General features: G+C 49.7%; 1 protein-coding gene across 3 annotated transcripts in view; it reads right to left on the reverse strand.

Moving 5' to 3' along the window:
* SMC4 (structural maintenance of chromosomes 4) overlaps positions 1–27,961 on the reverse strand; it is a 910,253-nt gene that overhangs the window by 227,299 nt on the left and 654,993 nt on the right. For all 3 annotated transcript variants that reach the window (XM_085634717.1, XM_085634719.1, XM_085634718.1), the window contains exon 19: positions 7,136–7,280. In XM_085634717.1, coding sequence (XP_085490843.1) covers positions 7,136–7,280 — 145 coding nt within the window. The remainder of the gene's footprint in view (positions 1–7,135; positions 7,281–27,961) is intronic.

The following is a 27,961-nucleotide window of genomic DNA, read 5'->3' on the forward strand; positions in this document are numbered from 1 at the left end:
GCCGGGGAGGAGGGAGGGCGATATGAATGTCAGCAGCCCTACATGCCAAGAACAGATGCATACTGGTAAGTAGCATATTCAGTTCGAGGCATGTGGGCTGCTGAATTCATATCTGTGCATAGAATACATAGCAGTGCCCTCTATTAGCGGCGGCTACCCGTGCCAGCTGCAGCGGTCTGAAAAAGTGTTTTGAGAACAGCCTGTCCTACAGCTGCCTGCTGTTTTGACTGCACATCTACGCAATAGTGTTTTGTAAATGTGTGTGTAGTGGACCATGTGGCTGCTCTGCATATATCATGCAGGGGAATATTTCCTAGGAAGGCCATGGAAGCCCCCAACTTACGTGTTGAGTGGGCTCGTGGTGGAATAGTTAATGTGCGTTTTGCCTTTTGATAACAGATTTGAATACACTTAACTATCCATCTGGCTATCCCTGCTTTGGAGATGGCGTTACCTTTGTGGTGTGGGGCAAAGGCAACGAACAGTTGTTTTGTCTTCCTGAATGGTTTAGTCCTGTCGATGTAGTACATGAGGGCCCTCCGTACATCTAGTGTATGTAGTGCCCTTTCTGCAACAGTTTGTGGGTTTTGGAAGAAGACGGGCAGTTCAATAGTCTGGTTTATGTGGAACTGCGATATTACCTTGGGCATGAACTTGGGGTTGGTACGTAGTACGACCCTGTTGGCGTGAACCTGAATAAATGGCTCTTGAACGGTTAGTGCCTGGAGTTCACTAACTCTTCTGAGGGAAGTGATCGCTACTAGGAAGGCCACTTTCCAGGTAAGGAATTGAATCTCGCATGAGTGTAGAGGTTCAAAGGGTGGACCCATCAGGCGTGTGAGGACCAAGTTGAGGTTCCACATTGGAGCCGGTGGGTGACTAGGTGGAATGACTCGTTTGAGCCCTTCCAAGAATGCTTTGATGGCAGGCACTCTGAATAGAGAGAGGTGCTGCCTGGTTTGCAGATAGGCTGATATTGCGGTCAAATGGACACGTATAGAGGTGTACGCCAGATTGCATCGATATAGGTGTAAGAGATAACAGATGATGTTTTGGATGGATGCGTCCAGCGGGTTGATGTCATTATTACCGCAATAAATGACGAACCTTTTCCATTTGGCTGCATAGCAAGCTCTGGTAGTGGGTCTCCTGGCCTCCTTGATGATGTCCATACAGTCAGGTGGCAGGTTGAGATAGCCAAACTCTAGGACTTCAGGAGCCAGATCGCCAGATTCAGCTGTTGCGGATCTGGGTGCTGAACCTCTCCATGGTTCTGCGTCAAATGCGCGGGTTTGATCCGCAGCCTTTGATGCGGCACCACGGAAAGTTCGAGGAAGGTGGTGTACCACGGCTGGCGTGCCCACGTGGGAGCAACTAGGACGAGTGTCAGGGAGTGTTGTCGGAGTTTGCGGGCCACTAGCGGTATCAATGGCGCTGGGGGAAAAGCGTACGCAAATCTGCCGGACCAGTTCATCCATATCGCATTGCCCTGCGACTGCGGATGTGGGAATATGGCGGCGAAGCTTGGGCATTTTGCGTTTTCGCTTGTCGCGAATAGGTCTATCTCCGGATGACCCCACTGCTGAAAGTACGGTTGGAGTACTGATGGGTGTAACTCCCACTCGTGCATTTGGTGGCTGTGTCTGCTGAGCAGATCCGCCATCTGGTTGTCCTTGCCAGGGAGGTGTTCCGCCATGAGGAACATGTTCCTTTGAATGGCCCACTTCCACATGCTCTGAGCCAGATGAGACAACTGTGGAGAGTGTGTGCCTCCCTGTTTCTGTATGTAGTACATTGCGGTCATGTTGTCTGTCCGGATCAACACGACCTTGTTGCATAGATGTACTTTGAATGCCTTCATGGCTAGGAAGATTGCCATCAATTCCAGAAGGTTGATGTGCAACTTCTTTTGTTGTGTTGTCCATAGTCCTTGCACTGTGTAGTGGAGTACATGAGCTCCCCATCCCTGGAGAGACGCGTCCGCTGTCAGTACTATTTGTGGGACAGGCTCTTGGAACGGTCGGCCCTTGCAAAGGTTTTGTGGATTCCACCAATGCAGAGAGTTGTATGCCCGACCGCTCACCAACACTAGGTCCTTTAACTGTCCTTGAGCCTGATTCCACTGACGTGCTAGGCACTCCTGAAGTGGGCGCATATGTAATCTCGCGTGCGGGACTATGAAGATGCAGGAGGCCATCATGCCTATCAACTGCATAAACACTCGCGCTGGAAGTGAGTGATTGGGTTTGAATTTGGAGATCAGCAGTTGTATGCTGTTGATCCTCACTAAATTTGGCTGAGCTGTGGCCGCCAGAGTGTCTATAGTCGCACCTAGGTACTGTTGTACGTGTGCGGGCTGGAGATGGGACTTTGGATAATTCAGTGAGAATCCCAGACTGTGAAGAAGGTGAATGGTGCGGGACATGTGGCTTGCACATTGCTGGGCTGACTTCGCTTGAACGAGCCAGTCGTCTAGGTAGGGGTAGACGTGTATATGCTGCCTCCGTAGATGTGCTGCCACCGTAGCTAGGCACTTCGTGAAAACCCTGGGCGCTGTTGTCACGCCGAAGGGAAGGACTTTGAACTGATAGTGCTGCCCCTGAACAGTGAACCTGAGGTATTTTTTGTGTGAGGGGTGGATGGGTATGTGAAAGTACGCGTCCTTGAGGTCCAGTGTGGCTAGGAAGTCTCCCTGCTTGAGAAGCGGAAGGACTTGCTGTAGAGTGAGCATATGAAAGTGCTCTGAAAGAATGTACTGGTTCAGGGGTCTCAGGTCCAATATAGGTCTGAGCGACCCGTCCTTTTTTGGAATTAAGAAGTAGAGGGAGTACACTCCCGCACCCTGCTCGTGGATGGGTACGACCTCTATAGCGCCTTTTAGAAGCATACTTTGCACTTCTTGCTGTAAGAGCGTTAAGTGCTCTGAGGACATAGGACGGCTTCTTGGTGGTATTGTGGGTGGAGTGGAGGTTAACTCCAGGCAGTAACCGTATTTTATAATATCTTTGACCCACCTGTCCGTGGTGATGGAATTCCACGTGGACAGGAACCTTTGTAGCCTTCCCCCGACAGGTGTTATGTGGTCGGGAGGAAGGGAGAGGGCGTCACTGCTTGTTCTTGGGGGAGGACCTGGTGTTGCCGTAGCCGCGTCCTCTGCCCTTTGTGCTGGAGCCACGATATCCACCTCGGGTGTTTTTATCATAGGTGGTCTGTGTATTGCCTTTGTTATATGTTTGTTGTGACCCCTGTCCTCTACCTGCTCCCTTGTTTCCGGGGCGACGAAAGGAGCCGCTCCGAAAGGACTGAGTTTGTAGTGCGCCCATGGACTTTGCAGTGTCCGTATCCTTTTTTATCTTTTCGAGGGTGGTGTCAACCTCTGGCCCGAATAAATAGTCGGGGTTGACGGGCTGGTTCAGTATATTGTTTTGTACCTCAGGCTTGAATCCTGAGATCCGTAGCCAGGCATGTCGTCGCAACATGACGCTTGTGTTTATGGCTCTGGCAGCCGTGTCTGCAGCATCTAGTGCGCATTTGATGGAAGCGTTCGTTAGTAGCTGTCCTTCTCTGATGAGCATTTCTGCGCCTTCCTTGAACTGGTCAGGGAGATGTTGGAATATTTGCTCAAGTGTGTCATAGTGCGCTCTATCATAGCGAGCAAGGAGCGCCTGAGTGTTGGCTATGCGCCATATGTTGGCAGCTTGGGCGGCAACTCGCTTGCCAGAGGTTTCTAACACCTTGGACTCTTTGTCCGGGGGAGGAGCGTCACCTGTTGTTTGCGAGTGTGCCCTCTTGCGTGCATTCGCTACGACGATGGAGTCGAGTGGTAATTGTCCTCTGATGTAAGTAGGATCCCCAGGTGCTGATCTGTATTTATCAATCCTGGGGTTTATCACTCGTGCCCTGGTGGGCTCTTTGAAAATGTCCTTGGCTGGTTTGAGGACCCCCTTCAACATTGGCAGAGTCTTTACATGTCTTTCTGAGGATGCAAAGGTGTCCATTAGAAAGTCATCTTCGATGGTATCAGCGTGAAGCTGCACCCCATGGTTATTGGCAGCACGTTCGATAAGAGCATTGAACGCCGCAGTATCCTCCGTAGGAGATGTCTTTGCCCCATAGAGTTGTGGATCCTGTGCATCGAGAGGTGCACTGGGGTCTGCAGGGTCGCCCCAAGTTTGATCAGGGTCCTGCTGGTCATCAGGATCCGTGTCTACATGGTAGGGGACTTGGTCAGCCATGTAGTCCTCCAATGCGTCTGTATCTGAGCGTGTGGGGGAGAACCGGTGTGGATCCTGGTAGGATGAATGGAAGGGTTCATAAAGGAGAGGTTCCGATGCTGCAGGCAACTTCCTTTTTAGTGGGATCCTGAAAGGGTCCAATGGCGGCTCCGAAGTTATCCTTCGGTCCTGGAGAATCATCCTGCCAGTGCCGGCGTCGATGATACGTGCCGGAGACGTCTCAGCAGGTGTGACCGTAGGTTGGGTGACCCGTGTCCTGAGTTGGAACATTTTTGGGATTGTTGACGGAGGCAAGCCGAAGGTAATGTTGGTCGGCACCGAAGAGGCTGCGGGAGCTCCGACCGAACCGGAGCCCGACGTGTCCTGGAGGACAGGTGTGGTTTTGCTGCCTTGCGTCACACCAGGTCGTACTTGGGGCGCCTTCGAGGCTTTGGCACCGGCCAGACTCGTAGAGGCGGCCGTAGATTTTTTCGGTGCCGGCGGGTCATCGAGTCGGGGTGAAGAGATCACCGTCGAAGTCTTCGATACCTGAGGCTTAGGTGTCGTCGAGGGAGCGATGTGAGACACAGCAGGCGGTACGGCCCTTGGTGTCGTCGGTGCCGGTAGCCGAGCAGGTTTGTCGGTGCCGATGGCTTTTTTCCGTTTGTCGACTCCAACGTCGCCCGCTTCAAGTTCGGCACCGAAGTCCCTCTTGGTGCGGTCGGTGCCGACGCGGTGCGCTGGCGTCGAAGGCCTCGATCCGACCAGCGCTACTTTCAGTTTCGGTTTAACCTGAGCAGCTTTCGGTTTCGGTTTTGTGGTAGGGAAACCAGCCTGTTTATGTAGTAATGGCTGCCGCTGAACGTCCGAGGCCGGGCCCGAGGGCGGGGCCGAAGAACTGCGGGATGGGTCTCGGGTAAGGCCCGAAGGCGATCCCTCGACCGGAGCCATAGGCCGTGGCACTGGTGTTTGAACGGTTTGAACAGGTAGGCCTTGTTCATCATTGGAGCTACTTTCTTCGGCCCCGAAGGCCTCCTCGTCGTCTCCTACCTCGGTGTCGTCTTCACCTCTGTGGAAGAGTGACTCGTCTTCCTCGTCCGATCCGGGTTCGTGTTCGGAAACGGGACTGGAGGGCAAGACTTCCAATTCCTCGACGTCTTCGGCCTCGCCGAAGATGTCTGTTGGGGCCGGTGCCGCGTGCTGCGCCTCGAGTCTCGCCGCTCGTCGATTCCGCAGAGTCTTCTTCGAGCGGAACCGGGCACAGGCCATGCATGTTGATTCGTCGTGGTCCGGCGAAAGGCATTTGTTGCACACCGGATGGACGTCGATGTGTGGGTACTTCGCATTGCATACCGGACACCTTTTGAATGGCGTCCTGGATTCCATCGTCGAAGTAGTCGATGGACAGGTAAATGCGAAAGCAGTCGGTGCTGAAAGTTAGTAAACTAACAAATTCTATCGAACCCGATCGATAAACAGTACCGACGCGAACTAAAGGCCTTTTGGCCTCGAAAAAATATTTTCCTAACTTGAGCTAAGATAGCACATCCGAACCCAATGGCGGAAAAAAACAATCTGAGGATGGAGAGGATGCCCATGCGCACTGTAGTCCAGGGGAGGAGTCACCTATCCAAGGATACTTCGAAGACTCTTCCAGGACAACAACGTGCAAACATCCGGACCCAACACTAGGCGGCGATCTATGCACAGATATGAATTCAGCAGCCCACATGCCTCGAACATACAGAGCCAGCTTCCTACATGGTCAAGAAGAGTACAGCCATGCTAAAGATCTTGAGAGGAATTCTTCCTCCGTATTGAATAGACCCCATCATGAGTGTCTACCTATGGAGGCATTACAGCCATTCATTTAAGTGGCCTCAGCCTTGGTGCAACACCCCCTGAGACTGAAGGCACTGTTTCAGCCTCTTTAGTGGTGTCATGAAGGAATCTCCTTAAGTTGCAGGGAAAGACGCGCCCAGGCAGTTTCCTTCAAACTTCTTCGGGACAGGTATAATGACATTTTCTTCAGAGGGCAAAAGATGAACCTTCTCCTTTCCAGACCATGCACTCAAATACTTTATTTACCCTTCTTAAAACCCTAAAGTCATATGCTAACAGCTCAAAAACGGATCAAAGATGCCCTAAGCATAAAATGCATTTTTTGTGTCCTATTTGATCCCCACCACTCAAAGCTGAAAGCATTCCCTTAGGGGACAGTGCTAAATAAGTAGGTTAGTGATAATAAGTTATAATACTAATAAGTTAGAAAGTGTTTGGTGCACTAGCCAACTCTGGCCAAAGATTCAAACAGCTTATGAATCTTCAGAAAATCTCATGTTGGAGATTACAATATTACTTTACCATACCAAGTAGTTGCTAGTGGCACCCGTTTGTGTCTGTGGATTGCTTATGTAGACTGAGACTTATTTTCAGGATACAAATCTGCATTCAGATTAATAATCCGCAATAAATTCCAGGCATTTCCTGCTGAAGAGCACAGAAAAGGCAGGGCACCTAGGGCCTCAGGTTTAGGAAACCCCACATCTCTGTGGACTCCAAAGCAGCTGAGAGACCACTTTGACATGTTATCCAACAGATCATCAAAACTATCTAAATAGGGACCCATTCTGATGCAGGCGGCATTTTGTTTGCTGATTTCTTGACCCACTTTAAGCTGGTCTCCGAGTTTAGGACATTATTGGATGCTGTACAGCTAACCAAACCAGAATGGTTTAGTCAGCCCAGCATGTTGCTCCTCAAGTTTTGAGGTAAAAGCAGGTGTGTGGTAGAGTTCAAGTGCACAACAAATTTAAGTACATCTTGCAGCTGCAGTTTGTACAAGCAAAAGGTAAATAAGTTGGGAGTTCAAGCAAAGCAGCACATTACTTTTCACAGCTGTTTGCTTTCGTAAAACATACCTCTGCTCCTTTACACTCCTTCATGACATCTGTGGCTTTCTCCTCTAGGTTTTTCAGTTCTTCAGTAAGCTCTGTAACATCTCGGTCATTATCAGATATTTCTTTCTCTGTACGGACAACGGATTCTTCGGCTTTCTTAAGATTTCTGAAAAACAAATACAGCTGTAAATGAAGCAATGCTGAAAAGGTTCTGGGCAAAACAGTAATTTCCTCCTTATTGGAGTACTAGTATTGCATGACCAAGTGGACATTTTACAGCTTTGCCAAGTAGTTAACCAGGAGGCCTTGAAACCCCATCAGCAAACAGTTCTGTTAATCAGAGGAAGTCAACTGTCAACATCCTCAACTGACCCATCAATAGTCTCGATTTATCACACTGTTTCGACGAGGAATGCTACGCATGATACCACAAATTGGTTCAGTGGGAAAACAGGTTAATCTTGTTAAACAGGCTGACAAAAAAACGTATTTTTCCTCTCAGTCTGCATGTTGCATTAACGAACAAGTTACTTACCTTCGGTAACTATATATCTGTAAGAAACGTTAGATTCCTTACCTTAGAATATCCCCAGGCGTCAGGCTGGATCCCGAAAGATTTTTCGTCAGCAGTACCCTTGTGCGTTGGTAGGCGTCATCTGCGACTCGGCGTCCGTCGTCGTGAGCGCCAGGATGACGGAGTACTTAGACCCCGCCCTTGCGCGCTGACGTCCGTTCTCTACATGGCTTTCCATGCCAGGAACGCAGAGCCATGCAAGAAACAGACACTGGTGCCATGAAACTAGGGCCCTGAAAGGGATGACCTCAACCCGAGATATCAGTTTGCAGAACGGGGGGGATGGGTGGGGCGGTAAGGAATCTAACTAATGTTTTACACATATATCGTTACCGAAGGTAAGTAACTTGTTCATCTGAAAGAAATACGTTAGTTAGATTCCTTACCTTAGACTAGATACCCCAGCAATACCAACCCCGGTGGTGGGTCTGCGAACCAAGATCACACCAGGAAGTCCTGGAGAACGGAACAGCCAAAGAAGCCATCTCTCTGGACTTGGCTGTCCAGGCAGTAATGTTTGGCAAACGTGTGCAGCGAGGCCCATGTTGCAGCCTGACAAATGTCCCGAAGAGGGAATCTCCGTCCCAAAGCAGTAGTAGCCGCTGTGCCCCAAGTGGAATGGGCCCTCAGTCCCACAGGAGGATCCTTCTTAGCCAAGGAATAACAGGCCTTAATGCACAAAACGACCCAACGAGAGATGGTCAGCTTGTGCACTGCCTGCCCCTTCTTAGCACCCACGTAGCCAACAAAGAGTTGGTCTTCCACCCGGAACTGTTTTGAGCAGTCCAGATAGGAGAGCACACGTTTTGGAGACGGTGGAGCCTCTCTTCCTCTTTCGAGGGATGCGGAGGGGGAAAGAAGGTGGGCAAGGTAACAGACAGCCCAATGTGGAAGGCAGTAACCACCTTAGGAAGAAAAGAAGGTCGAGTACTCAGAACAACCTTGTCCGGATGGACAGAGGAAAGGAGGCTTAGAAGAAAGAGCCTGGAGCTCACTCACTCTTCTGACAGATGTGATGGCAACCAGGAAAGCAGTCTTGAGAGTCAGGAGACGAAGAGGACAATTATGAAGTGGCTCAAAGGGAGCGCACATCAGATAGGTTAACACCAGACTCAAGTCCCACTGAGGCATTGCAAAGGGGACAGGAGGAAACATGTGAGTAATGCCTTTTAAGAATCTATTTACAACAGGGGACATGAAAAGAGAAGTCTGATCAGGACGCCGTAAGAAGGCAGAAACAGCTGAAAGATATCCCTTGATGGTGCCCAGAGCAGAGCCCTGCTGGGCCAGGGAAAGAAGAAAGAGAACCTCAGAAAGAGGGGCGGAAAGGGGATCCACAGCCTTTGTTGTGCCCCATGCCACAAATTTGTTCCACCTGCAGGCGTATACCGTTTTAGTGGAGGGACGCCTGACTGCCAGAATGACATCACAGACTTCAGGAGGCAAGTCAAATAGTATCAACTGCCGCCGCTCAATCTCCACGCATGGAGGTGGAGGCTGGACAGGTTCAGGTGGAGGACCATCCCCTTCTGCTGCGACAGAAGGTCCTCATGAAGAGGCAGTCGAATCGGGGGATCGATTGACAGACTGAGTAGCTCGGGATACCAGTATCTTCATGTCCAATCCGGAGCCACAAGGATGACTTGGGCCCGGTCATGCCTGATCTTCTTCAGCACTCTGGGCAGAAGTGGTATAGGCGGAAAGGCGTACAACAGACCGCAACTCCACTCGTGCCGAAAAGCGTCTCCGAGCGAGTGCCGCCTTGGAAATTTCAACGCGCAGAACTGATGACATTGCGCGTTCTCTTCGGTGGCGAATAGGTCTAACCAAGGCTCTCCCCATTGCAGAAAGAGGCCTTGCGCCACGTCTGAGTTCAGACGCCATTCGTGATCCATCATGCACCGGCAGCTGAGTTCGTCCGCCCTGGCGTTCAGAGAGCCCGCCAGGTGTTGAACCACCAGGGTGATGCCCTGCTGTTTCAGCCATGTCCAGAGACGCAGAGCCTCCTGACAAAGGGTCCACAACCCCACCTCGCCCTGTTTGTTGCAATACCACATGACGGTGGTGTTATCCGTGAACACCTGAACTACACTTCCCCGGACAGAGGGAAGGAATGCATTCAGTGCAAGCCGGATTGCCCGCAGCGCCAATAGGTTAATATGGAGCCAGGACTCCGCCGAAGACCAGAGGCCTCTGATAACAGTCTCACATGTGGCCTCCCCATCCCTGGAGGGACGCATCTGTCAGCACTACGTGCTCCGGTTGGGGTAGGGAGAGGGATCTGCCGCAGACCCAATTGCGGTCTGTGAGCCACCACTGCAACTGTCTTGCAGTGCCCTCCGAGATCAGGACGTGGTCGGACAGGTTGCCCCGATGTTGAGCCCACTGGAACTTCAGGTCCCACTGCAGAGCCCGCATCGGCCACCTGGCGTGATGTACCAGCAGGATACAGGAGGCCATCAGACCCAGCAGCCGTAGGGCCATCCTGACCGAAACTCGTGATAAAGGCTGAAAGATCGGAATCAGAGCCTGAATATCCCGAACCCGCTGTTTGGGAGGATTGACCAGAAACTGCACTGAGTCGCGAACCGCTCGATTAAAAGGAGCTTCTGGGAGGGACTCAGATGTGACTTCGGCACGTTGATGGAGAACCCCAGCAAATGCAGGAGGTCGGCCGTAGTCTGGAGGTGGGAGATCACTGTTCGGGGCGAGCCCGCCTTCAACAACCAGTCGTCGAGATAGGGGAAGACTGGAGCCCCTAATCTGCGCAGATGAGCTGCGACCACCGCCATCACTTTTGTGAACACCCGAGGGGCACTGGTGAGGCCAAAGGGGAGCACGATAAACTGAAAGTGCTTGTGGCCTACCGTGAACCGCAGGTAACGCCGGTGGGCCGGCAGGACCGGGATGTGGAAATAAGCATCCTGCAAGTCCAACGCTACCATCCAGTCTCAAGAGTCTAGGGCAGCCAGAACCTGAGCTAAGGTCAGCATCTTGAACTTCTCCTTCCGGAGGAAGGCGTTGATGCTCCTGAGGTCCAAGATAGGGCGTAGGCCCCCTTTGCTCTTCTTGGGAACCAGAAAGTAGTGGGATTAACAACCCCGTCCTACTTCTTTGCCAGGAACACGCTCGATAGCCCCCTTGACCAAGAGGGCCGTAACTTCCTCCCGCAGAAGTCGCAAGTGATCCCCCGACATGCAGTGGTACAGCGGTGGCATGGACGCAGGGGTCGCCTCGAAGGGGAGGGAGTAGCCCCTTCAGATGATTTGCAGCACTCACCAGTCCGAAGTGATGGTATGCCAGTGGAGCAGGTGATGGCGAACTCTGCCTCCCACTGGCGTGGAATGGGCCTGAAAGCTCAGACTAGGAAGGATTTGAGGCAGATGCTGCAGGAGCAGATGTGGACTGACCGTCTCTCTGTCCCCCTGCTCCGCCACAGTGGAATCCACGTCCGCGTTGAGGCTGGTTCTGCGGCCTGTGGCGGGACGAACATGCAGGGGCACCCCTTCCTTGGCCACGAAAGGGACGAAAAGCGGAAGTTTGCGGGCACGGGCCGAAAAGCCCAAGGACTTGGCCGTAGCCCTGGAGTCCTTAAAGCGCTCCAGCGCACTATCCGCTTTGTCGCCAAAAAGGCGACGGCCATCAAAGGGCATGTCCATGAGGATGCTCTGGACATCCCCATAAAAGTTTGTGGACCTCAGCCAGGCGTGACAACGAATCGCCACAGTCGTCGCAATCGCTCTACCAAGCGAGTCCGTGGTGTCAAGTCCACATCGAATGGAGTACCGTGCTGCATCCTGCCCTTCAGCAAGAGACTGGGGAAGCCATGTCCTGGCCTCCTCCGGACACTGGGGCAGCACGTCTGCCACCGTATCCCACAAAGAGTGGGTGTAACGGTCCAAAAGGCACGCGGTATTAATGGACCGAAACCCCAGACTGAGGGAGGAAAACAGTTTCTTTCCAAACTGCTCTAACCTTTTGGATTCCCGATCCGGAGGTGTGGACGGGAAGGCGGTTTGGGATGTAGAGGCCTGGATAACCAGACTCTCAGGGGTGGAGTGTACCGACAGAAAGCTGGAGTCGCCCGGAGCAGGGCGGTGGCGCCGGGCCACGTTCCGATCCACAGGAGAGACTGTGGAGGGCTTGGACCAAGTGCCCATCAGAACGTCCGTGAGGGCCTCATTAAACTGCAGGAGAGGCTCCGAAGAGCTTACCAGCGGTTGAAGCAACTCAGTGAGGTTAGCCCTCACGGCCGCTGCAGGGAGCTCCAGGTGTAGGGCCTCGGCAGCCCTGCGCAGCACCACAGAAGTCTCACCCTCCTCCGTAGCCACGGAAGGAGGCGAGATGAAACCAGTGTCAGGCGAAGTGTCTAGACCACTGGCATCCCCCAGCAAGTCTGCCCAGTCCTGAATTAACTGGCACTGCTGTGCCAGAGGGTCCTCAGACCCCTCCCAGTCCTCCCCTTCATCAGTCTCCTGGTAAACAGGCAGAAAGGACAGAGCCGGGTTATAGATGAAATGCTCACCCGCCGGAGACGGCGCAGAGTGACGCCGTTCAGACGCCAGACCGAAACTAGGGTCGCCGTCGTCCGAAGACGGCGCCGGGATCGGCATCATGGGGGTCAGCACAGGCGGAGGGGTCGTAAGGTCAACTGGCGTAGACCAGGATCCAGGCCTGGATGCCACGGTGACCTGCGGCATCGGGACCTAAGTCGACGACGGTGTCGGGGCTGAAGCAGTCGGCTCGCTAGGCCCCCCAGTCGGACCTGCGGGGCCCGAAGGCTTGACGGCGGAGCGAGACTCCTCATGGCCACGAGGAAGTCTCGAATCTCGCCCGGAGTCACATGAGGCTCAGGGACCGGAGGGTATGGGGCTGGACGAGACTCCTGCGGCGCTGCGCGGGTGCCACCCGAAACCTCGGTCGAGTCGCGCGACTGGCGAGGGGAGTCAGAAAAGCGATGTCACTTCTTCGACTTTTTTACTGTGCCTCGACTTATCTGAATGCGAGGACTTAGATCCCGACGAGTGGTGAGGACTTCGGCTCCGTGACCTGTCCCTTGACCTCCTCGACCGGGACCTCGAGCGGCGCGGAGCAGACTGCCAGATCTCGAGGAGCTTGCGGGACTGCTCCCGCCTAGCCTTTGAGGTCAAGGCCCGGCAGTCAGGGCACGACTTGTCATTGTGGTCCACCCCAACGCAGTAGAGACACCGATGGTGGGGGTCAGTAACCGACATCAGTCGGTGACAGACGTCACACGGCTTGATCCCGGGCACCCCCACCGGCACCAGGAGTCGAAGTCAACTCGAAAAGGGAGACAAAAATGTCCAAAACGTTAGTCAAAAAATGACTAAAGGGTACGCTCGTCCCGAATCTGCGCTTACTGGCGCGGAAAAAAGAAGCACTGACGTCAGCGCGCGAGGGCGGCGTCTAAGTACTCCGACAACGCCATCTCGGCGATCACGACGCCGGACGCGGAGTCGCAGACGACGCCTACCGACGCACAAGGGTATTGCTGACGAAAAATCTTTCTGGATCCAGACTGGGGATATTCTAAGGTAAGGAATCTAACTAACGTGTTTCTTTCAGATTACTTCCTTACGAGACAGTTTAAGGAAAGTGATACGGCAAATAAAGCAATCATGATGGCTTATAAGAAGGTACTATTTTCACCGCTGAGCATGACAAAGGTACTGTATGTACAAACAGTGGAGGCATAAAGAAAAAAAAATCTTTAACTTCTATACACTAAGGTAAATTTTGCGACAGGGAATGGCAGTCACCAAGGCAACAAAGGGCATTCGCGTACTCCAAAATGCTATTGTTCTGATAGGGACTTCAAATAACGGATTCTTCAGCTCCTGAGTATTCTTGGATTGGGAAACTTTTGAGCAGTACCTCTGCACGGTGGTAGGTGGCACAGTGTCGCTTCGCACCAACAACTTTCTGCTCCGGAAATGACTGGTGGAGCCAATACAAGAGCCAGTCCCACAAGCTGACATCAGTTCCTTTCATTCTGTGCCACCAGACTTTGATCTAGAGCTACCTCTCTTCTGGCGAGAATCATCTAACTTCAAATTTATACAGCGTGCAACGTGGATAAAAACTCTCAAAACAGGGTTAAAACCTGGTAGGGGTTGTCAAAAAACAAAATGTATGCGACGGATAGTCATCAGGTTTGCCTGGGGTTGAATCATGACTAAGTCCGGCAGTGACTGGGCGTTGAACGCAAAGCAGTACCACCAGGTAAAACTATACATCAACAAGCATCGAGTCTAAGTCTAAGGGACAGTCTCGTTCCTGGTCTAGAAGTCGCAGGAGTTGATCCCCAAGTTGATCGTCGCCATGCTCAAAATTCAGGTTATTCGAAGAAAAACAAATACAAGTAGGACAAACCCATCCTGCAACTTGTTACAGCACAACCAGAGCTTCCAGGGCTTTCTGTGACAGAGCCATAAAAAAAAACTGGAAAAAAAAAAAAGAGTTCCATGAAGCCATGCTCAGACTTCAGATCTCTTAAAACTCCCTCTGGTGCGAAGATAGGCCCTTCATCTGGGATACTGCCGGAGGATAGACCTGGGAGCCCGTTGGACCTGGTGAACTATCACAGAACCTCTTACGGTGCCCGTAGTAACTTCAGGCTGCTTCCTGGAGCCAATGCAGACTCCACCTATGCTGGAGGACGAGGTCTGACTGTCATGCGCTGACCTTGACAAAGGCCCTGCCCGTTGATCTGCAACCTTTCCCATCTAGCCCGCTTAGAATCGCACCTCTGCAATGCAGGTCTCATTCATCACTCCTTGTTTGGGACAGACTCTGATGAGGACTACAATACAGGTGATGAAAATGGCCAACCTGGCCACAAGGAAAACTGATCTGATAACCACCAGGATGCCAATAATCTTGACACCTTTTGGTTCCAACCTCCTCTGACCTCCAGGCCCTGCTACGGAGGAAAGTGCCTCCTTTGCAATAGCTATGTTGAGGGTGACCACAGTTCTCGACCCATCTTGGAGTTAGAAATTAATGTCCTGACAGACGTCCTCATAGTAAACCTGCTGCCTCTCAATTAGGCACTCGCAGACACTTCAGGTGGCTGGACCAAACCTGGTCTCTGTGACAGGGGTTTATGAGACTGTAGACCTTTGGGGAAAGGGTGTTTTCTTCTACTAGTTTGGCCCTCCATGTTAATGCCAACTGTCTGCACGGCCGCTAATGCCATGCTCTAGGAATCAGTTGCTCAAATCCTCCCACATGTACCGGAAAATCTTCGTGCCATCCTGACCCAGGTCATACAAGATGGCCGTGATGCTGCTACATTTACCATCTGCTGCAGGCTCGATTCTGCAGATTCCATCAGGCCAACAACTAGCACTATTGTCGCTATTCGTCCCATTACCTGGTTGAAGACAACAGGTTTTCAGGTGAGGTCTAATTGTCCCTTATGTACATGCCCTTTGATGGGACTCATCTCTTTGGGGGAGTAGCAGACTCCGCTCTTGAGAGCAGGGCCGCAGCGTGCTCCTTAGGCCGGTTTGTCTACCCACACGAAGGGCATCAGCCTTTTTCTGGCTTTGGCAGAGATATCCTATACAGATAAGCACCTCAGCAAGGTGCACAGTCCTTTTGTGGCAGAGGTCATGGCACCTACCAGACATGCGATCAGGACGACTTGCCTGTCAGGCCACTGACACTCAACCCCACTCCCCCTTGATTAAACACCTTTACTGTGCCCTTAGTGGAGCACAGCCACCAAACTGGCGGCAGGATTCAAAGATTTCTATAGGGACCTAACATCAGACAGGTGGGTTCTGCAAAAAGTCCAGAGAGGTAAACCCTACCCCCATGGCCTTTCCTCAGCACAAGCCACCATCTCTGGAAAGACTGGTAGAGGATCATCTTTATCTTACGGAAGTGTGAGAAAATGGTGTTCTGTTGCAGTACCCCCCCCCCCCCCCCACACACACACTCTTTGCCTCTTGGTGCAACTTTGACTGTAGAGTACTGGATCCCTGCTCTCCAGGTTCCCAGTACCAGTGTTTTCTCCTAAACCTGATCCACCATTGGCCCTTCAGGCGCCCTGTAAGTCCCTAGTAAAAAGTACATAGGCACCTAAGGCATTGGGACTGAAGAGGGTACCGAAGGGACCCCTCACCCTAGGCCATGCAGGCTGCCAATGCAGCATGGATGGCCTGGTGCTGACAAAACAACAAAGTTGACATAGCACACTGCCTGTGTGCCATGCCAACTAGAACTGCCCAAGACACAGGTAAGTCACTCCTCTAGAATGCCTTATCAGCACTAAGGAAGGTTGCACTATATCGCAGGTGTGGGCATATCTGTATGAGTAGATATGCCCCTACAGTATTTGGGTCTATTCCTTAACACTGTATGTGCCAGGGAAGCCATAAAGAGTACATTGGCTGGGAGCTTGACAAATTGAGTTTCCCTGCATCATGATGGCTTCGATGAAACCAGGAGTATTTGGTACCAAATAACTCCTTGTAATAAATAAACACTGATGCCAGTGTGAGATTTATTAAACCATGCACTCAGAGGGCACCTTAGAGGCACCCCTTGAAAACCTACTGACCCTAGTGTGATCACGGATTGGCTTTAGGCAGCCTGCCACACAATTTCTAAACTGTAGGGAGCTGGCGCTGTATATGGTATTACCACTAGATGGTTATACCGTGCACAGAGTCCAGGGGTTCCCCAAAAGTGCACAGGACTCAATGTAAAACCAAAAGTGCTCTATTGGTGGTAGGGTGGGGTGGGTGAGCAGCCTTCGGCTTAACAGAGGGTAAGACATTTATTGCACCTCATTGACCAATGATGGACTCAACTCAAGGAGGAGATCCAGACCAATTTTAGAAAAATATACTTTGTTTTATTTTAAGACCAAGATCTTTGCAATCAAGTAAGTATGTTTCTAAATAAAAATAAAAACACTTTTCACTTTGAAAAATTGACACTTAAAAACTTTTCTGAAGAGTTCAATAGTATCCTAGTATCCTATGGGGAAAACAATATTGTGGTTAAACAGGTAAGTTATACACTTAAAATTCAAGTCTTGTGGACCCAAGGTCAGCAAAGGGCAAGACTGCACCTCTCTGGGACACAGGTGGCCGGGTGAGGTCAACTTGGTGTTCGGCCCAATGCTTTTCCACGGAGACTGGCGGTACTTGGAGCAACACTGAATGCATGCAAGTAAATCAGTTGCAGAGGAACCAACCCTGGACACCAGTTTCGGATCACTGGGGAAACTTCACTGCACAAGTTAGCCACTCAGGCCGTGGGCTTCAAGTGCAGAGTGGGCTGGGATCGTAGTTCCACCTGGATCCAGAGCCCCTGGAGTCTGTTTCTTTTGGACAGGTCCACTGTCCACGGAACAATTGAGTCTTTTTCAAAGGCAGAAGTCTTCTCAGGGTTTCAGAGGTCTCTGGCTGCACGGCAGGTCACAGGTTGGCAGAAGCTGGAGACAGACCTGTAGTGCTGGGGCCAAGGTAGTAGTCTCCACTCTTCTCTGCAGGGATGGCTTCTTTCTTCTTAGGTAGTCGCAGATCTAGTTTCCAGGTCTAGAACTTTGACCCACACCAGACACCATCACCCTTACAATAAATCTTCTAGTATCACAACAAAAATCGCATCCTGATAACATGGAACCCTATCACCACAGATATACCACAGGCCATCCATTTTGGGGCCTCGTCTTGGGGGAATAGATTTACGGTCGTTTTAAGGGAATAGCAGGCAGGGCCAATGGGCACCTTACCAGGTGTGACTACACCCTCTATTATGCCACCCTCCTGTGGGAGAAGGCTAGCCCTGATTGGAGGGGTCTCCCTATCTTCAAGATGGCGGGGACTGAAAGATGTGCTTCATCTTGCCTAACTCACCTTAGGGGTGGAGTTGGCAGAGGTGGGCACATCTATTTGTAGGAAGCTGGCTCTGTATAAACTGTCCCTAACGGAAGATATAGTGCACAGAGTCCAGGGAGTCCCCAGAGGTATAACGGAGAATAAATTAGTTAAGTACAAACAGCTCTGTTGGAGGTAGTGCGGGCAAGCAGTTAGGCTTATCAAGAGGGTGTGTTAAGCATTTATTGTATTCACTCAATCAAGGCTGATGGCGCACACAACTCAGCCAGAATCCAGACCATTTAGGTAAGTATTAAAAAAGTATACTTCTATTTTATTTCTAGAACCAAGCAGGACTTGGTAAACATAGGTAAAACGTACTTGCAATTGTAAAACTTTACAAGGTAATGCAAATGGGAATTGATTTGCAATCGCTGCAGGTTGGCATCTGCTTAAAAAAAAAAAAAAAATTACCTAGAAATTACTTTTGGATTACATAGACTACCCTGGGTGATGTGCCTAGATACCACACCGTAGATCCTACAATACAAGGTAAGACTTTTTCAACAAACCATGCTTCAAAGGTACAGATACTTTTCTCTCATACGAAACAGGTCAACAGACATTTTTAGGAACAGAAAACTCGCACCATTGGTTGCAATGGGAAAAAGTGTTAATGGTTCAGAGGTAAGTAAATGACTTACAAGTACGAGTTTGAGGTTAGGGCCATGGTTCCACAAGGTCCAGTTAGCCACTCAAATTGCACCACCAGCGTTACTGTGGCAGAGTGCAGGGGCCCAATGTAGCATTGCTGTGGAGACCTCGTGGTTTTATGACACTAACTTGGACCGTCAAGTGCAGAACCGCAGAGCTACCTGGATCTAGGCTTTGTGTTAGAAGTCTTTGCTTAAGCAAGTTCAGTGCTCAAAGGAGACAGTCTTTAAGTAAAGTACAGGGCAGGTCCTCCTCGCGGCTGCTGTCTATGCCAGGGTTTACACTGTTCAGTCTGGACAGGCCGAAAGGGCTGGAGCCAAAGCAGTTGGTGTTCTCTTCTTCCTGGGTCATCACGGTCCTTTCTTCCTCGAATCTGAGGCAAGGTTCAGGGTCTTCACTAGATAATTTAGGGGAGTTCATAGGGGTGTGCAGGTTGGGACCAATGGATCCCTTCCTGGGGGTGAGTACACCCCCTCATGCCATCCTCCAGAGCGAAGAAGGCATGAGCCTCTTATCAATTGGCTGCATGTTTTGGTGCAGAGAAAAGTAAAGAATCGACAAGGCACACGTGTGCCATGCCTGCAATCCACTGCCTAATGCCTAGGTAAGTCACCCCTCTAGCAGGGCGCACTAGCCCTAAGGTAAGCCTAAAGAGGCACGAGCTTGTATGCCTACAGTGTCTAAGTCCATTCTTAGACATTATAAGTGTAGTAAACCCATAAAGAGTATATGGTCTGGGAGTTGGTCATTACAAACTCCACAGCTCCATAATGGCTTTACTAAAACCTGGGATGTTTGGCAGCAAACTTCTCAGCTCATTAAACCCACCCAGATGCAAGTGTGGGATTGAATGTAAAATGCACTCAGAGGGCATCTTAGAGATACCCCCTGAAAACCGACCAGCCCTAGTGTGGTTCCTGAATGACACTGCCATTTGCCACCACCAGACGGGTTTCCGGGCCCCTGGGTAGAGAGCCTCCATTCTCTGGGTCCAGAAACAAAGCCCACCTTGGGCAGCGGTGTTATGCCTCCTCCCCCAGGATGGGCTGAGTCCACGAAAGGGGAAGCTTCAAAGGCCTGCCACCTTTGAACACTGTCCCTGCCTTTTGCTCCCCCCAGCAACTGGCTCCCACCGGTTCTGGCCCCCACTTTGGGCAGGAGAATCAGTGGGGAAACTAAGCTAGGAAGAGAGGTTGCCCGCCTTTGCTAACTCCACCACTCAGGTGGGGAATGTGAGGTAAAGCACACATCAGTTCCCTCCATCTTGAAGTTGAGGGGACCCAACCAATTAGTAAGGGGCTCATGCCCCCTTCCACTGGAGGGTGGCATAATAGGGGGTGTACTCCGGAAGGGACCCATTGGTCCCAATCTGCACACCCCTATAAACGCCCCTAAATTTTGAATTTAGTGACGACCGTGAACCTTGCCTCAGATTCGAGGAAGAAAGGACCGTGATGACCCAGGAAGAGGACACCAACCCTTCCGAACTGTCCTGACCACTACAGTGGAAACCCCGGCGTAGCCAGCAGCCGCCTGGAGGACCTGCCCTGCACTCAACTTAAATATGGTCTCATGAGCACTAGACTTGCTCAAGCAAAGACTTAACACAGAACCCAGATCCAGGCGGCTCTGCGGTTCTGCTCCCGACGGCCTGAGTTAGAGTGGCCCAACACCATGAGGTGGTCCACCCAGCAATCCTGATCCGGGATCTGTTGATCCCAGACCTCACTCAAACCTCAAGCTGACACCTGTAGCCTTATCATGAAGGGTCCTTAATAGCAGAGCTGGTAAGAAAACCAGATGCCAGAAGACACCACTGCAGCAGACGCCCCATGACCTTGGGTAGCCCAACCGTCTGTTTCCAGGCATCCCACAAGATCACAACTTACCTCTCCAGCCGGTGGTCGCCTTAAGGAAGTCTCCCTGCCCAAGCCTGCAGCTACTTTGCGAAACCGAAGGTCTCGATTGGGAAACACAAGGTACCCGACGTCAGTTTTGCACCCTGCCACTCCTGTGCTGGTCATTGGCCCCTGCAGGGCTGACCTTAACTCTAGGAGCTTTGCTCCCACAACTGAGTGGCCTGCTCATCAGTCCCTACAAGAAGGTCCCTTAGCCCCATTGGGTAACAAGGGGACCCTGCGCTCTACACACGACCACCCCATTGCCCCTGGTGGTTCAACGAGTGCCCATCTAGACCTTGGGGAACCTTGGCCTAACCCCCAAAACTCACCCTCTGAAGTTGGGCACTAACCGGAGAAGCCGCTAACACTTTTTCCTCATAGGAACCCATGTAAAGAGATTATGGGCCTAAAAAATGTCGAAGTGTTGAGCTGTGTTGTATGAAGAAAAAAGAATCCTATTGCAAAGTATAAAAAGTTGTACTTAAATTGTATGTAGAGAAGAATAAGTTACTTACCTGTAATCCTAGTTCTCTTCCAGGGGTATCCTCATCAAAGTCATAAGAACTGAATATTCCCACCCATGTGCTGGGACCCCGGAAATAATAAAAATTACATATGAAAAACATATATATACATATATACATATATATATATATATATATATATATATATATATATATATATATATATTCACTGACAAAACCATAGGTTTCACACATGTTATAGTTAGCGGAAATTTTACTGATAAAAAACCAGTGAAATTCCCCCGTTATAGTTAGTGCAGGCAACTATAACTCACGCGACCGCAATCCTCTGCTGATGCTAATACTGTATTTAGACACTTATTTGCCCATGTCTTCTTCCATACATTTTTAGCTATACATATATTACAAATATTTTTTTTTCATAAAGACACATATGTCATCAGCAGAAGATTGCGGTCGCGTGAGTTATAGTTGCCTGCACTAACTATAACGGGGGAATTTCACTGGTTTTTTATCAGTAAAATTTCCGCTAACTATAACATGTGTGAAACCTATGGTTTTTTCAGTGAATTTGCAAGGTTTTTTAAATGCTAATTCCTAACTATAACGTGTGTGAAACCTATGGTTTTTTCTGTGAATTTGTACGGTTTTTTAAATGCTAAGTTACTTTACGCCATTTGTGGCGTGCGCGCCCACTTAACGCAGTTCGTTCCGTGCGCGCACGGTGCGCTTCGCGCACCGTGCGTGCACAGTAAGCACGCGGTGCTTACTGAGCTTACGGTGCTTATAAGCCATGCACAAATGGTGCGCTTCGGGCACCATTTACACACGGGGTGGAGAGAGTGTGGATAATTTTTTCTTTGATTATTTTTGTTGAAAATATTGTGGTTTTTTTACACATCTGATAAGCCCTGCACATTTGGTGGCCTGCGGCCACCAAAAACACAGGGGGTGGGGAGAGTGTGGATAGTGTTTTTTTTTTTATATTTTTTACCGTACGCGTACGGTAAGCGTAATCGGCGAAATTAGCGAAAAAATAAAAATGGCTTTTTTGGCCTTGGGGGGTCTTGGGGGACTCCCTCATCATGGCTATGTGTGTGTGAGCTGTCAAAACAGCTCCTTTACATGTGTATTGGTTTTAATTAAACAACCGAACTCTCAGTGCGAGAGAGAAAATGGCGGCCGCCGCTTCCTGGTTTCGGCCGATTCGAATGTTTACTAAGATCTAAGAGGCAATCAGAATCGCGCTCGCGCACGCCACCGTACGCGTACGGTAAGCTTACGGTAAGCGTACCGTAAGCTGGCTCAGATATATATATTGATTTAAAGGCTATTTTCTCAGAATCTACTGAACAGATTTACACCAAACCTACAAAAGGCACTTCCTTGACCTAGGGACTACCTCTCTGCCAAATTTCTAGTAATTCTGTTCAGCTGTTCGGGCTGTAGCCCTGTCTAAAGGTCCTATGGAAAAATGCATGGGAAAAACGCGTTTTGGGACCCCCCTTTTATCTCAGCCCCCGCTTGACGAATCCCCCCGAGACTTTCAGGGTAGGAGCGGAGCGTAGCGCCCCACCTATTTTGAGAAATTCGCGAGGATTCGTCGACCGGCGCCAAAGTTATTCAAAATAGAATGTTGCGGATTTCCTATGGAAAAGGGGTCCTAACTATAACTACCTACTGGCGACCGCCAGTAGGTAATATATATATATATATATATAATTACATTACCTATTGGCGGTCGCCAGTAGGTAGTTATAGTTAGGACCCTGTTTCCATAGGAAATCCGCAACATTCTATTTTGAATAACTTTTGCGCCGGTCGACGAATCCTCGCGAATTTTTCAAAACAGGTGGGGCGCTACGCTCCGCTCCTACCCTGAAAGTCTCGGGGGGTTTCTTCAAGCGGGGGCTGAGATAAAAGGGGGGTCCCAAAACGCGTTTTTCCCATGCATTTTTCCATAGGACCTTTAGACACAGCTACAGCCCGAACGGCTGAACAGAATTACTTGAAATTTGGCAGAGAGGTAGTCCTCATGTCAAGGAAGTGCCTTTTGTAGGTTTGGTGTAAATCTGTTCAGTAGATTCTGAGAAAATAGCCTTTAAATCAATATATATATCTGAGCCAGCTTACGGTGCGCTTACCGTACGCGTACGGTGACGTGCGCGGTTCTGATTGGATCTTAGTAAACATTCGAATCGGCCGAAACCAGGAAGCGGCGGCCGCCATTTTCTCTCTCGCACTCCGAGTAGGGCAGCATAAATGAAGCCCAAAAATGGGTAAAGGGGCAGTATATTGAAATAATAATCACCCAGCAATGATATACGGGCCCCCAAACAACCCACAAGGCCCAAAAAAAATTTTTTTTTTTTTTCTTCGAAAAATCGCCGATTACGCTTACCGTACGCGTACGGTAAAAATTTGTAAAAAAAAAAAAAGTATCCACACTCTCCCCACCCCATGTGCAAATGGTGCCCGAAGGGCACCATTTGTGCATGGCTTCTGAAATAATTGAAATTAATAAACAAAACATTTCACAACGATGCGCATAATATGTCCCCCATGTGCGCACGGTGCGCGAAGCGCATCGTGCGTACATGGCCCATCTCGCATAATGTGGGCACGCGGTGCGCGCAGCGCAGCGCGTGATCACCGTGCGTGCATGGCACTAACTGCGTAAAGTGGGCGCGCGGTGCGCGAAGCGCACTGTGCGCGCACGGAACGAACTGCGTTAAGTGGGCGCGCACGCCACGAATGGCGCAAAGTAAGTTAGCATTTAAAAAACCGTACAAATTCACTGAAAAAACCATAGGTTTCATACACGTTATAGTTAGCTGTACATTTTACTGATAAAAAACCAATGAAATTCCCCCGTTATAGTTACTGTAGGCAACTATAACTCACGCGACCGTAATCCTCTGCTGATGACATATGTGTCTTTATGAAAAAAAAATATTTGTAATATATGTATAGCTAAAATTTAATGGAAGAAGACATGGGCAAATAAGTGTCTAAATACAGTATTAGCATCAGCAGAGGATTGCGGTCGCGTGAGTTATAGTTGCCTACAGTAACTATAACGGGGGAATTTCATTGGTTTTTTATCAGTAAAATGTACAGCTAACTATAACGTGTGAAACCTATGGTTTTTTCAGTGAATATATATATATATATATATATATATATATATATATATACACACACACACACACACACACACACATACATACACACTTTCTCTCATACCAATGCAGCTCCCATCTAGGAGGCTAAACAATGCAATAACGCACATAAAAACTGTATTTGCCAACTTAAAAACACAAGAGGGCAAGTAGCACTTGAACTATGTTTTTTAATGAGTAAAACTCATGAACAGTAAACTGCAAATAAAGTAGATACTGTTAGGCTACCGGCTGCATTGTAAACCAATAGCATAGAAAATGAAAGCACTTTCACACAAAATCTGGCACCGTGCCTTTAAGGCAGCCATGACCCCAAGCTTCCCATCATGCCTCAGGGGCAACAGTTAGGTCAGTTCTTTGCGTAACCCTGAAGATCAGGGCACAAAGATATCCTTTAACAAGGAAGATAATCTCATTTGCCTGTGGAGGAGGGTGGGTTGCTTATGACTGATGAGGATACCCCTGGAAGAGAACTAGGATTACAGGTAAGTAACTTATCCTTCTCTTCCAGGGGATCCTCATCAATAGTCATAAGCACTGAATAGAATAGCAAGCCCATCTTCCATCTGCAGGCAAATGAGACAGCCTGACCCAACATACAACAGCCGTAATCAGCTGTTGAACAGATTCCTCAAGGAGGCCTGGGCTACTTGGGTGTCTGAATCTAGACAGTAGTGCCTCGTAAATGTAAGGACGGACCCCCAAGTCGCCGCCTTACAGATTTCAGATATGGGCACGTTATGGAGAAAAGCAGTAGTAGCCGCTTTTCCTCTGGCAGAGTGCGCTTTGGGAGTAAACCAAAGGGGCCGCTGCGCTAATTGATAAGCTAGCTTGATACATGAAACTATCCATCTGGAGATGGACCGCTTTGAAGCTGCAAAACCTGTTCTGATCGACCCACAGTTAACAAATAGTTGATCAGATTTTCTCGTGGACTTGGACCTATCCAGATAGAATTTTAAAACTATTTTCAGGTCCAAAGAGTGTAAAGCCCTCTCACCGGGAGTGGAGGGGTTTGGAAAAAAAGGTGGGCAGAGATATGGCCTGTTTCACATGAAAATCCAACTCCACCTTAGGGAGGAAAGAGGGGTGTGTCCTCAATACGACCCTATTCAGATGGAAGACTGTATAAGGTTCCTTAGAGCAGAGAACCTGTATTTCGCTCACTCTGCGAGCTGATGTGATCACTACCAAGAAAGCCGCCTTCCAGGAAAGGTGTTGTAAGGTTGCTTTGTGTATGGGTTCGAAAGGCAGACCCATCAATCTGGATAGCACCAAGTTTAGCTCCCAGGGTGGGGAAGGAGGCCGGACCAGAGGGTAGACCTTCTTTAAACCCTGTAAAAAGTCCTTAACCTGTAATTGAAAAAAGGAAGGTTGAGAAGGTGAACATCTATATGCAGTGACAGCTGTCAAATGCACCTTAATGGAAGGAAACTTCAAACCTGCTTTCACCAGATAAAGCAGGTATGGACGGATGACCTCTTCCTGTCCTTTGGTTGGCTTACAATTGTTCTGAACACACCACATATAAAAAGGCTTCCACTTGCACGCATAGGAGTGCCTAGTGGACAGTCTTCTTGCGTCTTTCAAGATGGACATGCAGTCCTGTGGCAGTCCTTAGTGGCCATACTGGAGGACCTCAGGAGCCATGCTGCCAAGTTCAGTGAGGGAAGGTTGGGGTGATGAAGCCTCCCGTTCTTCTTGGACAGCTGGTCCAGTCTGCACGGCATCTTCCTGTGAGGGCATTATGATAAGTGCAGAAGGTCCCGGTACCACCACTGTCTCGGCCAGTCCAGGGCAATCAGTATCATCATTGTGCGTGAATGAGAAAGCTTGGTCACAACCTTCGGGATGAGAGGAAGGGGTGGAAAGGCATACACAAATGCCCCTGACCAGTCTATCAAAAGAGCATTACCTTTTGATCATGGTGGGTAAAATCTTAGGGCGAAGTCTCGGCATTTCGTATTTTTGTTGTCTGCGAAGAGGTCGCTGGTGGGACGACCCCATGATTGGAAAATTTCTTCGACTACCTTGTTGTTGAGAATACAGTCTTCTCTGTCCTCGAAATGACGACAGAGCGTCCGCTCTTGTGCTCTGCTCTACCGGCAGGTGGACTGCTGTGACTCACAGATTTCACGCCAGGAGCCAATGCCAGAGGGATTGAGCTTCCAGTGACAGTGTGCGTGAGCGAGTTTCCCCCCTGTTTATTCAGGTAGTACATGGTGGTGGTACTGTCTGTTTGTACTAAGATCGAACTTGCCTGAATCGAGGGGAGGAAAGCCTTGAGGGCTAGGATCGCTCTTTTGGGGACCATAAACCTGGAGTCTGGGCAGGCCCCATGTGGGCTCCCCAGTCCTGCAGTGAAGCGTCCGTGATCAGCGTTTGAGCAGGCGGAGTTTGATGAAAAGGAATTCCGACTTGCATATTTCTCCTTTTTCCTCCACCAAGGGATGGAAGCTCTTGCTGCGTTTGAAAGACTTATTTTTTTGTCCCAGCGAGCTCTGTTGGTCCCACTTGTCCTCCACATCCTGCTGAAGAGGACGCATTCGTAGTCTGGCATTGGGAACCAGGAAGATGCATGATGCCATCGACCCTAACAGGGAGGCAATCCGACGAACAGGCAGCCTTCCGTTGTGCAGAACCAGCTTGCATTTCTGTATGATGGAACACTGTCTCTCCTCCGAAGGAAACATTTTGCCTACCTCGGAGTCTAGCAGAGCACCTAAGTAATGTATTCTCTGTGTTGGCAGTGAAGTCTATTTGTCAAAATTCACATGCAGGCCCAGCCGGTGACAAAGTTCGAGACAGTTCAGGAAATGACTCTCACTGTTTGGAGAAGGTCCTTTCAACAGCTAGTTGTCCAAGTACGGGTACACTAAGATGCCTCTGCGTCACAGTACAGCTGCCACTACCGCCATGCACTTCGTGAACACCCGACCCGACTTTAACCCGAAGGGCAGTACTTTGAACTGGTAATGAGGATCCCACCAGGAATCTTATGCATCGTCTGTGATGCTGATTGTTCGGAACGTGAAAGTATGCATCTTGCAGATCCAGCGAACACATCCTACCTCCCTGCCTGAGATGTGGATATATTTGATGGAGAGCAAACATGTGAAACTTTTCCTTTCTGATTGATTGGTTGAGTATCCGCAGGTCTGTATTCTGCCTTTCCACCCTGCTTTTTTACCAAGAGGTATCTTGAGTAAACCCCTCTCCAAGATACTGGCACCTTCTCGATGGCTGACTTCCTGAGAAGGGTGGCAACTTCTCTCTGTAAGAGCTTCAGTTGGTGAGACTATGATGGAACTGGTGGGATTGAGGGAGGACGGTGTCGAAAATGTAGAGAGTACCCATTCTTCAGTGTAGCTAGCACCCACCGATTCTTCGTGATAGCTCGCCACTCTTCGAGATGATTTGCGGTACTTCTCCCCACTGGAGTGGTGAACGGCGAAGTGGGCACTCATTGCTTTGTCTGCGTCTTGGCGGAGTGGATACCTTGACGCTGGTTTCCTTCTCCTCTGGAGGAACGTCTGCTCAGATACTCAGATCTTTGTTGACCTTGTTGATCCTGATTTTTCTGCCAATGAGGGGTACGTTATAGTTAGTTCAGATAACTATAACTCGCGCGACCGCCACTCTATCACAAGGATGATGTCATCAGTGATGTCATGAGTGATGCCACTGACCATGTCATGAGTGATGTAAGATGTGACGTCATGAGCAGTGGATTGCAGGCGCGCGAGTTATAGTTATCTGAACTAACTATAACGGGGGAATTTCATTGGTTTTTTACGAGTGAAATGTCCACCTAACTATAACCTGTGTAAAACCTATGGTTTTTTAAGTGCATATATATATACACACACACACACACACACACACACACACACACAATGTAATTGGTCATCACTAGCATATCAACAAAGTAACCTGCGAAAGCAAAATAGCATGCCATAACTATAAAGGTATAACACAAATGAAGGAAAAAATCACCTCAAAGAGTAGAGGCATACCTTATTGAAACAGAGGACATAAGATCGCCCATCCTACAGCTGCCTCACTAAGTTGCCAGAGCCAGACAAAGCAGCGTGAATGTATGTGTACTCTTTCATGTTGTGGTATGGCAAATAT

The sequence above is a fragment of the Triturus cristatus genome, chromosome 11, assembly GCF_964204655.1.
Source record: "Triturus cristatus chromosome 11, aTriCri1.1, whole genome shotgun sequence".
NCBI lineage: Eukaryota > Metazoa > Chordata > Amphibia > Caudata > Salamandridae > Triturus > Triturus cristatus.